The sequence below is a fragment of the Procambarus clarkii genome, chromosome 15 (genome assembly GCF_040958095.1).
Source record: "Procambarus clarkii isolate CNS0578487 chromosome 15, FALCON_Pclarkii_2.0, whole genome shotgun sequence".
Taxonomy (NCBI): domain Eukaryota; kingdom Metazoa; phylum Arthropoda; class Malacostraca; order Decapoda; family Cambaridae; genus Procambarus; species Procambarus clarkii.
This window is the reverse complement of record NC_091164.1, coordinates 31,522,847-31,536,194: the sequence shown is the minus strand read 5'-3', so window position 1 is coordinate 31,536,194 and position 13,348 is coordinate 31,522,847. Positions and strand designations below refer to the sequence as shown.

The 13,348-nt window shown below is 40.6% G+C and overlaps 1 protein-coding gene across 1 annotated transcript in view; it reads right to left on the bottom strand.

Annotated features, from left to right (window-relative positions):
* Positions 1-13,348, bottom strand: part of LOC138365060 (trichohyalin-like) — a 73,021-nt gene that overhangs the window by 17,774 nt on the left and 41,899 nt on the right. Inside the window, exon 5 of the mRNA XM_069325166.1 lies at positions 10,182-10,262. Within this exon, the coding sequence (XP_069181267.1) occupies positions 10,182-10,262 (81 nt within the window). The remainder of the gene's footprint in view (positions 1-10,181; positions 10,263-13,348) is intronic.

Genomic DNA, 13,348 nt, shown 5'->3' with positions numbered 1-13,348 from the left:
TCTCAATTCCGACACAATGACATACAAAATCATTCAATACAAATTAAAATAAATCGAAATCTATGAAAATTTAATTTATCAGTGCAATCGAAAACATTCAGAAGGAATTCGTAACATATTTAGTATTGCAAGTGTGTTGCTATTATGTGCAACAGATGGTGCTATTTTCGAAAAAAAAGTATGTTTTAACTGTCACAGGTGTAGCATCCATATAGTAGGTATTTAAAAACATGTACATAAACGAATGGAACGTTGTGTCAGAATTTCAAAGCAATCGGTGAAGATCTTTCAGAGATTACAACATATGTTGCTCTTACGTCCAACAGATGGCGCTGTTTTTTTTAAAAAAAGCTTGTTTTTTCCTGTCATAGGTGAGGCATGTATATATTAGGTATATAAAAATACGAGCCTATTTGAATGTAACGATGTGTCAAAATTTCAAAGCAATCGGTAAAGTCGTTTCAAAGATTTCCCTCACATTAAAAACACATGAAAAAAAAGTTTTTTAAAAAAAGCATGTTTTTTCCAGTCACAATCGTGACATCTATATAATATGTATATAAAATCCCGCTGGGATGCGAATGGAAGATTGTGTGAAAGTTTGAAAGCAATAAGTGAAGAACTTTCGGAGATTAGCGTTATAGTTGTGCATTAATAGGCTGTTGATTGCTGGTGTTGACTTTTTGATGTGTAGGTCATCAAAAACTACACATCAAAAAGTCAACACCAGCAATCAACAGCCAATTAATGCACAACTATATTCTACCCTCTTCAAGACTCTGTACCAATATAGATGCATCAAGAGGAAGTATGGGCCAATAGACCATTTGCAGTTACTTCCATTTTTCCCTCTCATTTATCCAATTTATACCCATTGCACCGTGTTCTGTCTTGTGTTGGTCAAAAGTTTGTTCACCTCATCCAAAACTGTTGCAACATATCCCCTCACCCAAATGCGAGGATATGAGACAAGCTGTTCAATGTTAGCATTAAGTAAAACTCTGTTTAGTGTTTTAAGGTTACAGTTGTGTGTGTGTAAACTAAAGTCTTTGAAAATGTAATAAGTAATTACGAAACTCATTCAAACGTCGCGTCAGACTACAAATAAAAATGAATTTTGGAGAATTGATTTTTCAATTACCAACGACAGTAAAAAGAAACATAAGGAATATTGAGAAAATTCTTGTTAGAATTATTAATTTTACTTTTTCGGTCACATATAACAACATATATATGTGTATATATATATGTCGTACATAGTAGCCAGAACGCACTTCTCAGCCTACTATGCAAGGCTCGATTTGCCTAATAAGCCAAGTTTTCATGAATTAATTGTTTTTCGACTACCTAACCTACCTAACCTAACCTAACCAAACTTTTTCGGCTACCTAATCTCACCTAACCTATAAAGATAGGTTAGGTTAGGTTATGTAGGGTTGGTTAGATTCGGTCATATATCTACGTTAATTTTAACTCCAAGAAAAAAAAATTGACCTCATACATAATGAAATGGGTAGCTTTATCATTTCATAAGAAAAAAATTAGAGAAAATATATTAATTCAGTAAAACTTGGCTTATTAGGCAAATCGGGCCTTGCATAGTAGGCTGAGAAGTGCGTTCTGGCTACTAGGTATGACATATGTATATATATATATATATATATATATATATATATATATATATATATATATATATATATATATATATATATATATATATATATATATATATATACATATATATATTAGTATATTTAGGTAGCAGCCTTTCTTGTAAACATATGTTCGCATTTGTGTTCCTCACGTGTGCCCCAAAGAGTGAGGTGATTTGATAAAATACCATGCCCATGATTACCAACCGAGTGCCGGCGGGGGCATGGAAATAACCTCGGCTACCATCACCCTTTTGTCAAGGCATGTTGGACGAGCGGTTAAGGTGTCCTGTATGCCAGCAGAGTGCTCCTGGCAGTATGGGTTCGAGTCACTTCTGGGGTGTGTGTTTTCAGTTGCATATAGTCCTGGGGACCATTCAGGCTTGTTCGCATTTGTGTTCCTCATGTGTGCCCCAAAGAATGAAGTGATTTGATAAAATACCATGCCCAAGATTACCAACTGAGTGCCGGCGGGGGAATGGAAATAGCCTCGGCTACCATCCTCTTTTGTCCGGTCGTGTTGGTCGAGCGGTTAAGGTGTCCTGTACGCCAGCAGAGTGCTCCTGGCAGTATGGGTTCGAGTCACTTCTGGGGTAGAGTTTTTCTTTAAATATATATATATATATATATATATATATATATATATATATATATATATATATATATATATATATATATATATATATATATATATATATATATTTTTTTTTTTTTTTTTTTTTTTATTAAATATGACCGAAAAAGTAAGATTAATAATTCTAACACGAATTTTCTCGATCTTTCTTACGTTTCTTTTCACTGTTGATGGTAATTCAAAGATCAATTCTCCAAAATTCATTTTTATTTCTAGTCTGACGCGACACTTGAGCGCGTTTCATAAAACTTATTACATTTTCAAAGACTTTAGTTTACAAACACACAACTGAAACTGAATAGAGCTTACACATCTTCGAGTTTATATCTACATTTAGGTGAGGTGGATGAGGTGAAAACAAACTTTCAACAATGGGTATTAAATTCAAACACAAGACAGAACACGAAACAATGCTTCTATATTAATTGGCTGTTGATTGTTGTGTTTCCTTAGTGTAGACGTCTACACTTAGGAAACAAACATAGGAATGTGCCTGAATGCCAACAGTGACTGCCCGGACAGGTACAAGAGGAGTGTTGTTAACGCTTATGTCGACCGTGCCCTCAGCCACAGCTCAGAATGGAAGCAAGTCGACGAAGAACTCTGTAGGGTAAGGCAGGTCCTAGTCAACAACGGCTTCTCCAATGGTTTCGTGGAACACATCATAAGAAGGAAAGTGAAACGCCATGCAACCTCTGAAGAGACAACTAACACAACACCTATACCCCCTATTAGACTATTTTACAGGAACTTCTTTTCCCCAGCCCATAAAACGGAGGAAAGGGTCCTGAAAGATATTGTCAGTAGAAACGTTATTCCTACAGACAAAAATCAGAAGATACAACTGACGATTTACTATAAAACCAGAAAAACGGCCAGCCTACTCATGAGAAACTCCAGACACAAAGCAGAACGCTTTAAAAGAGACCAACATCGTCTATGCCTTCAAATGACCTCTTGGGGACTGTAAGCCTAAAAAAAAAACAGTATATAGGCAAGACAACAACATCTCTTTACAGGCGTTTAACGATGCATAAGCAACAGGGCTCCATTAAGGAACATAAATCTCTTCCCACAAACAAACCATCACCAGAGAAATCTTAGCAAACAACACAGAAATCATCGAAAGATACAGCGATAGCAGGAGGCTTGATGTCTGCGAGGCACTACACATCAAGAAGTCAACACCAGCAATCAACAGCCAATTAATGCACAACTATATTCTACCCACTTCAAGACTCCGCTCCAATATAGAAGCATCAAGAAATATGGACCAATAGGCTTTCTACAAACACTTCTATTCAATACCCATTGTTTCTGTTCTGTCTTGTGTTGATACTTTTAATACCCTATTAATATCCCCTCTTGTTCTGTCTTGTGTTAATGCCACATCACCCCTCCCACTTCACTCAAATGTAGATATAAAATCAGAGATACGTAAGTTCTAATCAGTTGTGTATTTGTGAAGTCTTTGAAAATGTAATAAGTTTTACGAAACGCGCCCGTGTCGCGTCAGACTAGAAATAAAAATGAATTTTGGAGAAGTGATTTTTGATTTAGAATTTGATGAAAAACTGTACCCAAATGGATCCATGAGTGTCGTCGGGGATTAGTCAGTCAGGGAGCTTAGTTAATAAGCGCCAAGACTGACCAATCCTTATAGACGATCATTGGTGCGGTGGTCACGGTACTGTGTACGTTTAGGGGTGATCCTGGACGGCATGGGTTCGAATCCTGGCCTGGTCAAAGAGTTCTTAGTGATATATGGCTTGCGCGTTCATGCAGCTTTCTCACACATGTTAGACTCAGTGCGGCCCGTGCATGCGCCAGAATTTGATGAAAAACTGTACCCAAATGGATCCATGAGTGTCGTCGGGGATTAGTCAGTCAGGGAGCTTAGTTAATAAGCGCCAAGACTGACCAATCCTTATAGACGATCATTGGTGCGGTGGTCACGGTACTGTGTACGTTTAGGGGTGATCCTGGACGGCATGGTTCGAATCCTGGCCGGGTCAAAGAGTTCTTAGTGATATATGGCTTGCGCGTTCATGCAGCTTTCTCACACATGTTAGACTCAGTGCGGCCCGTGCATGCGCCAGAATTTGATGAAAAACTGTACCCAAATGGATCCATGAGTGTCGTCGTGGATTAGTCAGTCAGGGAGCTTAGTTAATAAGCGCCAAGACTGACCAATCCTTATAGACGATCATTGGTGCGGTGGTCACGGTACTGTGTACGTTTAGGGGTGATCCTGGACGGCATGGGTTCGAATCCTGGCCGGGTCAAAGAGTTCTTAGTGATATATGGCTTGCGCGTTCATGCAGCTTTCTCACACATGTTAGACTCAGTGCGGCCCGTGCATGCGCCAGAATTTGATGAAAAACTGTACCCAAATGGATCCATGAGTGTCGTCGGGGATTAGTCAGTCAGGGAGCTTAGTTAATAAGCGCCAAGACTGACCAATCCTTATAGACGATCATTGGTGCGGTGGTCACGGTACTGTGTACGTTTAGGGGTGATCCTGGACGGCATGGGTTCGAATCCTGGCCGGGTCAAAGAGTTCTTAGTGATATATGGCTTGCGCGTTCATGCAGCTTTCTCACACATGTTAGACTCAGTGCGGCCCGTGCATGCGCCAGAATTTGATGAAAAACTGTACCCAAATGGATCCATGAGTGTCGTCGGGGATTAGTCAGTCAGGGAGCTTAGTTAATAAGCGCCAAGACTGACCAATCCTTATAGACGATCATTGGTGCGGTGGTCACGGTACTGTGTACGTTTAGGGGTGATCCTGGACGGCATGGGTTCGAATCCTGGCCGGGTCAAAGAGTTCTTAGTGATATATGGCTTGCGCGTTCATGCAGCTTTCTCACACATGTTAGACTCAGTGCGGCCCGTGCATGCGCCAGAATTTGATGAAAAACTGTACCCAAATGGATCCATGAGTGTCGTCGGGGATTAGTCAGTCAGGGAGCTTAGTTAATAAGCGCCAAGACTGACCAATCCTTATAGACGATCATTGGTGCGGTGGTCACGGTACTGTGTACGTTTAGGGGTGATCCTGGACGGCATGGGTTCGAATCCTGGCCGGGTCAAAGAGTTCTTAGTGATATATGGCTTGCGCGTTCATGCAGCTTTCTCACACATGTTAGACTCAGTGCGGCCCGTGCATGCGCCAGAATTTGATGAAAAACTGTACCCAAATGGATCCATGAGTGTCGTCGGGGATTAGTCAGTCAGGGAGCTTAGTTAATAAGCGCCAAGACTGACCAATCCTTATAGACGATCATTGGTGCGGTGGTCACGGTACTGTGTACGTTTAGGGGTGATCCTGGACGGCATGGGTTCGAATCCTGGCCGGGTCAAAGAGTTCTTAGTGATATATATATATATATATATATATATATATATATATATATATATATATATATATATATATATATATATATATATAGTCAATCATATCCTCAGAAATGAGGATATGATATAAAATTTATAATGAAGTTTCTTCAACTTTCTTTTGTGTCATAAATCAGATGCCATTGTTAAGTTTACTGTGCTATTTTTATTTTTACAGTTGATGTCATCAAGAGTTCCGTTAATGTTCTAGCAACCACACTGAGGCCAGTGATGCCTGACTACTATCACTAAGATGTTAGCCTTCTTGATTCAGTACTTGTAAATATCTTGGAAATATATTGTACTGAATTTTATTTCTCCATTATCTAATCTTAAACTTACTTTGTGGTTGTTTGGTCAGGATCTTTTTTCCATTAAAGCAGATAATTGTATTTTTTTCAAGCACATGCTATTAACATATGATGTTAATAATTTTTGTGTTAAGGAGTTCTTGAGTTGCATTGTTTATATCATATACTGAGACATGTTCCTGTTCAGATTACCATTTTTGCTACCGATTAGATTAGATTTTTATTACCACGATTTTCTACTGAGTAATTATATTCTTATTTTTGTGCACATGCCGAGAGGTGTTAGTATTTCCGCACACCTGATCTACCTTTTAATATTTAACATGATATTTTACTTGTAAGCTATTATTGCATGCCACCGAGGTCCTTTCAGTATCAGTATAACTATCTTTCTATCCAGAGCCTGTCGACAAGGGCCGTCGACTTGGTAGCATGTCCGAGCGGTGTTAGCACTCAAATTGTATGACGGTTGGGTTATAGCCAATCACAGGCGAGTAGGCCTCTGACGTCAGTCCGCACAGAGACGGCACTGGCCGTTCTTGAGGGAGGCCTCCGTATCTCACGAGACCAGAGTTACTTAGGACCTTCGCCAGCCGCATCTATAACTTGTTGTCTTTACCCAATAAACTACTGAAGTGAACTACTGTGTATTCTCTATAACCAAGCAAGCACCGTACGTCTAAGGCAACGAATACTAATAATAGGATGGGAATGAATGATCACAGTGTATTGACATTCGAGTATCTGCTAGAGGTAGAGATAACCTATCCAAGGATGGGAGTGAATGGGAGAAGTTTCAATTACCGAAGAGAAAAATATGACCATGACCAGATGTGGAACTTCTTAAGGGGAATACTATGGGAATCAGAACTCAGAGAGAAGACTGTACAGGATATGAGTGACTATGTCACCCAGAAGTGCAAGTAAGTTGCAGACAAATTTATCCCGGCCAAAAAAGAGAAAAAGTAAATCAACAGAAGAATCCATGGTTTAATTAGGAATGCAAGGTAGCGAAGCAATTGAGTACAAGAACATGGAGAAACTCCAGGAATAACAGAACACCAGAGAGCAGAGGGAGATACCAGACAGCCAGAAATGAGTACCTCAGATTGAGGAGAGAAGCAGAGAGACAGTGTGAATATGACATCTCAAGTAAAGCTACTAAGTCCCAAGCAAAACTGCTCCACAATCACATCGAAAGGAAAACAGCAGTGAAGGAACAAGTGATGAAACTGAGAAAAGGGGAGAACGGATACACAGAGAATGACAAGGAGGTGTATGAAGAACTCTACAAGAGATTCCAGGAGGTCTTCGGAATAGAACAAGGAGAAGCCCCTGCACTAAATGAGGGTGAGGCAATCCAAGCAACCTTGGAGGAATTTTACCTCACCAGTGATGAGGTTAAAAGGAATCTGTTGGAATTGAATGTGACAAAGGCTGTCAGGCCTGACAGAATCTTACCATGAATACCAAAATAATGTGCAGAAGTGTGTGCCACTCTCCATGGTGTATAACAGGTCACTGGAAACAGGAGACCTACTGGAAAGCTGGAAGACAGCTAATGTAGTCCCATTATACAAAAAGGGTGACAGGCAAGAGGCATTGAACTACAGGTAAGTTTCCCTAACTTGTATACCATGCAAGATGATGGTGAAAATCGTGAGGAAAAGTTTCGTAGAGCATCTGGAGGGCAATAGCTTTGTAACATACCACACAACACCACCACGGTATACTATCAGAGATGGTAAATCGTACCTCGCAGGTTTAATAGAATTCTATGATCAAGCAACAAAAATTAGGTAAGCAAGTCTTTGACACAGTACCCCATAAAAGGCTGTTACAAAAGTTGGAGCAACAGTCAGGAATAAAAGGTAAGGTGCTCCAGTGGAAACGGGAGTACCTAAGCAACAGGAAACAGCGAGTAACTCTGAGGGGGGGAGACATCAGAGAAGCGAGATGTCACCAGCGGATTCCCACAGAGCTGTGTACTTGGATCTATCCTGTTTCTAATATATTTAAACGATCTTCCAGAGGGTATAGACTCATTCCTCTAAATTTTTGCTGACGATGCAAAAATTATGTGAAGAATCAAGACAGATGAAGATAGACGGAGCTAAAGGACGACCTGAACAAACTGGAGGAATGGTCTAAAAATTGCTTCTAAAGTACAACTCAGAAAAATGTAAATGAAATTAGTCGAAGGGAGCAGAAGGCTGAACACACAGTACCATCTGGGAGGTGAAATCCTGGAAGAGTCAAATAGAGATAATTATCTGGGGTGATATCACACCAAACCTGGCCCCAGAGACCCACATGAAAAAGCTATCATCAGCGGGATATGCTAAATTGGTCAAAATAAGAACTGCCTTTAGCAACTTATGTAAGGAGTCATTCGGGACCTTGTGTACCACTTATGTCAGATCAATCCTGGAATATGCAGCTCCAGTCTGGAGGCTATACCAAGTTAAACACAAAACAAAGTTAGAGTAGATTCAGAGATATGCCAACAGACTAGTCCCGGAACTGACAGGTATGAGCTACGAGGAAAGGCTAAGGGAACTACACCTCACGTCCCTGGAAAACTGAGGAGTAAGGGAAGACATGATAACCACCTACAAAATTTTCAGGGGAATTGACAGGGTGAACAAAGAGAAACACTTTAGCACAGGTGGAATACGAACAAGGGGACACAGGTGCAAACTTAGTACCCAAATGAGCCACAGAGACTTTAACAATAATTTTTTCAGTGTCAGAGTAGTTAAGAAATGGAATGCATTAAGCAGTGATGTGGTGGAGGCAAATTCCATACACAGTTTCAAATGAAGATTTGACTGAGCCCAGTAGGCTCAAGAATCTCTACACCAGTTGACCGACGGCTGAAAGGCGGGACCAAAGAGCCAAAGCTCAACCCCCGCAAGCCACAACTAGGTGAGTACAAGAATTATCTATACTACTGGGCAGATTTACTGATAATTCTTACTAGTAGACAGGAAACGATACTTCCGAAGTAGCGAGATCGTGGATTAGGTGGGCTTCTATGTATCCTGTGCCATGAATCACGGGAAATATCTGGTATGTTCACATGTGAATTCTTAAGTAAACCTAGTACGTGTTGACGTATCAAGTGCCATGCACACAATATGCGGGTCCACTTCCTCCTCGGCTTGGGACGCCCCGACCAGCACAGATAAATTTTCGATATTGTGGACTTAGAGGAGGAAGCTTGAATTTATGTATCAGTTAATTACGATTAGTCACACAGAACACTTTTTTGTGAATATAAACTTTAGACTGAAAGTTTTAGTTATTCACAGAAGTAAATATCCCTCATAAATCGTAAATATGCTTATGTGGCAACATCCCATTCTCCCTAATATGTTGTTAAATTTGTTTTCTGTGAAAGGTTAGTAAATTAGTAATGTTAGTATACTCCTAACACAACCATTTTAACTTATTATGCCAGGGGATGGTAAATAAGTGTAGAAATTCCTGACATCTTTACTAGAGCATAAACAAGTCAGCTTATACAGTTAAGCCTCTTTCGTTAATATTATTTTTGATTTGATTTTAAATAAATTTTAGATTTAAATAATTATGAGTATATAGATGGTTTGGATACAAAGTTTCTAAACAAGTATTTTAGTCCTCCGTGAATCGAAGAGGGAAATATTGTGATACAAAAATGTGTTTACTTGTAGCCTTACCAACTAATACAATTTAGTTACCAGAGGTAAAATGTGTTACTTCTGGGAACTCTGTTACTTCCCGTACCTTACATTGAATGAGCTGCTGGCATAATCTTTGCTGACTTGACACCATCCAGATGGACGACCTGGCACCACCTGTCTGGTTGACCTAACATGACTGTGATAATTGACCATGTACGACCTCGATGATTGACCAGGCACGAACGTGATGGCTGACCTGGCATGACGATGATTGTTGGCCTAGCACGACCTTGATAGATAACATGGATAGATGACTTGGCATGACCTAAATTATCGACCTGGCACGACCTGTACTGTCGACCTGACATGACTGGATTGTCGACCTGAATGGCTCATCTCACTCAACTTGAATGGTTGACCTGGCTCGACCTGGATAGTTAACCAGGTACAACCTGGATAATTAACTTGGCTCGACCTGGAAAGTTAACCTGGCATAGTTTGGATGATATAATATTACCTGTCAGGTTTGATGAAGTAGACGCCATCCATCCTCGCTCCCCGGCAGTACAGTTCAGAACAGTCCTTGGCCGTTGTCACCCTGCCAATATTATAGTATTGTAATGCCAGTTTGAATAATCAATTGTTATCAATTGTTTCAATTTCAGAAAAAAATGCTCCAGTTATTTCACATTCAAATTACACCCCAAATATATGTGTATTTATGTATGTATGTATGTATATATATATATATATATTAGTATATTTTGGTAGCAGTCTTTCCTGTAGACATATATTATTAAATATGACCGAAAAAGTAAGATTAATAATTCTAACACGAATTTTCTCAATCTTTCGTACATTACGCTTCACTGTTGGAGGTAAATCAAAAATCACTTCTCCAAAATTCATTTTTATTTCTAGTCTGACGCGACACGGGCGCGTTTCGTAAAACTTATTACATTTTCAAAGACTTCACAAATACACAACTGATTAGAACTTGCGTTTCTCTGATTTTATATCTACATTTGAGTGAGGTGGGAAGGGTGATGTGGCATTAACACAAGACAGAACAATAGGGGATATTAATAGGGTATTAAAAGTATCAACACAAGACAGAACAGAAACAATGTGTATTGAATAGAAGTGTTTGTAGAAAGCCTATTGGTCCATATTTCTTGATGCTTCTATATTGGAGCGGAGTCTTGAGGTGGGTAGAATATAGTTGTGCAATAATTGGCTGTTGATTGCTGGTGTTGACTTCTTGATGTGTAGTGCCTCGCAAACGTCAAGCCGCCTGCTATCGCTGTATCTATCGATGATTTCTGTGTTGTTTACTAGGATTTCTCTGGCGATGGTTTGGTTATGGGAAGAGATTATATGTTCCTTAATGGAGCCCTGTTGCTTATGCATCGTTAAACGCCTAGAAAGAGATGTTGTTGTCTTGCCTATATACTGTTTTTTTTGGAGCTTACAGTCCCCAAGTGGGCATTTGAAGGCATAGACGACGTTAGTCTCTTTTAAAGCGTTCTGTTTTGTGTCTGGAGAGTTTCTCATGAGTAGGCTGGCCGTTTTTCTGGTTTTATAGTAAATCGTCAGTTGTATCCTCTGATTTTTGTCTGTAGGGATAACGTTTCTATTAACAATATCTTTCAGGACCCTTTCCTCCGTTTTATGAGCTGTGGAAAAGAAGTTCCTGTAAAATAGTCTAATAGGGGGTATAGGTGTTGTGTTAGTTGTCTCTTCGGAGGTTGCATGGCTTTTCACTTTCCTTCTTATGATGTCTTCGATGAAACCATTGGAGAAGCCGTTATTGACTAGGACCTGCCTTACCCTACAGAGTTCTTCGTCGACTTGCTTCCATTCTGAGCTGTGGCTGAGAGCACGGTCGACGTATGCGTTAACAACACTCCTCTTGTACCTGTCAGGGCAGTCGCTGTTGGCATTTAGGCACATTCCTATGTTTGTTTCCTTAGTGTAGACTGCAGTGTGGAAACCTCCGCCCTTTTCCATGACTGTTACATCTAGAAAAGGCAGCTTCCCATCCTTTTCCGTCTCGTAAGTGAAACGCAGCACGGAACTCTGCTCAAATGCCTCCTTCAGCTCCTGCAGATGTCTGACATCAGGTACCTGTGTAAAAATGTCGTCAACATACCTGCAGTATATGGCCGGTTTCAAGTTCATGTCGACTAAGACTTTTTGCTCGATGGTACCCATGTAGAAGTTTGCAAACAGGACACCTAGGGGAGAACCCATGGCGACCCCATCTACTTGCTTATACATGTGCCCATCCGGGCTCAAGAAGGGTGCCTCTTTAGTACAAGCTTGGAGTAGTTTCCTCAGAATACTTTCTGGCATGTCAAGAGGAGTACAGGCTGGATCACGATACACTCTGTCGGCTATCATTCCGATTGTCTCGTCCACAGGTACGTTGGTAAACAGCGATTCTACGTCCAACGAGGCTCTTATCCCTGTGGCCCGTGCGCCCCGCAGTAAGTCCACAAATTCCTTTGGAGACTTCAGGCTGAAGGCGCAAGGAACATAAGGAGTCAGCAGGCCGTTGAGTCGCTTCGCCAGTCTGTACGTGGGTGTGGGTATCTGGCTAATGATTGGCCGAAGTGGGTTTCCAGGCTTGTGCGTCTTGACATTTCCATACGCATATCCAGGTTTATATTCCCCAATGATCTTTGGCAGGTGGAGTCCGGATTTCTTGGCGTTCACAGTTTCGATCAGTTTGTTGACCTTTGCTTTTAATTTGGCTGTAGTGTCCTTCGTTACCCTTTGGAACTTAGTTTGGTCAGAGAGTATGATGTTCATTTTCGCCAGATATTCGTCTTTTTTAAGAATGACATATATTGGCGACTTGTCACCTCTCCTGACAACTATCTCCTTGTTCTCACGAAGGCTTTTAGCTGCCGCTTTAAGCTCGGGGGACAGTATGGACACCATACTGTATGGACACCATACTGTCCCCCGAGCTTAAAGCGGCAGCTAAAAGCCTTCGTGAGAACAAGGAGATAGTTGTCAGGAGAGGTGACAAGTCGCCAATATAAGTCATTCTTAAAAAAGACGAATATCTGGCGAAAATGAACATCATACTCTCTGACCAAACTAAGTTCCGAAGGGTAACGAAGGACACTACAGCCGAATTAAAAGCAAAGGTCAACAAACTGATCGAAACTGTGAACGCCAAGAAATCCGGACTCCACCTGCCAAAGATCATTGGGGAATATAAACCTGGATATGCGTATGGAAATGTCAAGACGCACAAGCCTGGAAACCCACTTCGGCCAATCATTAGCCAGATACCCACACCCACGTACAGACTGGCGAAGCGACTCAACGGCCTGCTGACTCCTTATGTTCCAATATATATATATATATTGAAGTTCCTGAAGGAATTGGGGGACAAATTGATCAGCGCTACAAAAGACCAGAGAGCAAAAAGTTTCTTGTTCCAGCGCCTCAGTGTTGCGATTCAGAGGGGAAATGCCTGTTGCGTCTTGGGCACTAGTTCAGCTTCAGAGGAATTCGAAGAAGTGTTTGACTTGCAACAATGATCGAACCCGTCTGTGACATTCATCAATGTTTCCCATTGTTGTGTTTTTCAAGAGATCCATAACCTTTAAGCACCTTTTTGCATTATTATTTTTGTATCAACCCATGTATATCTTGTAACCATCAAAT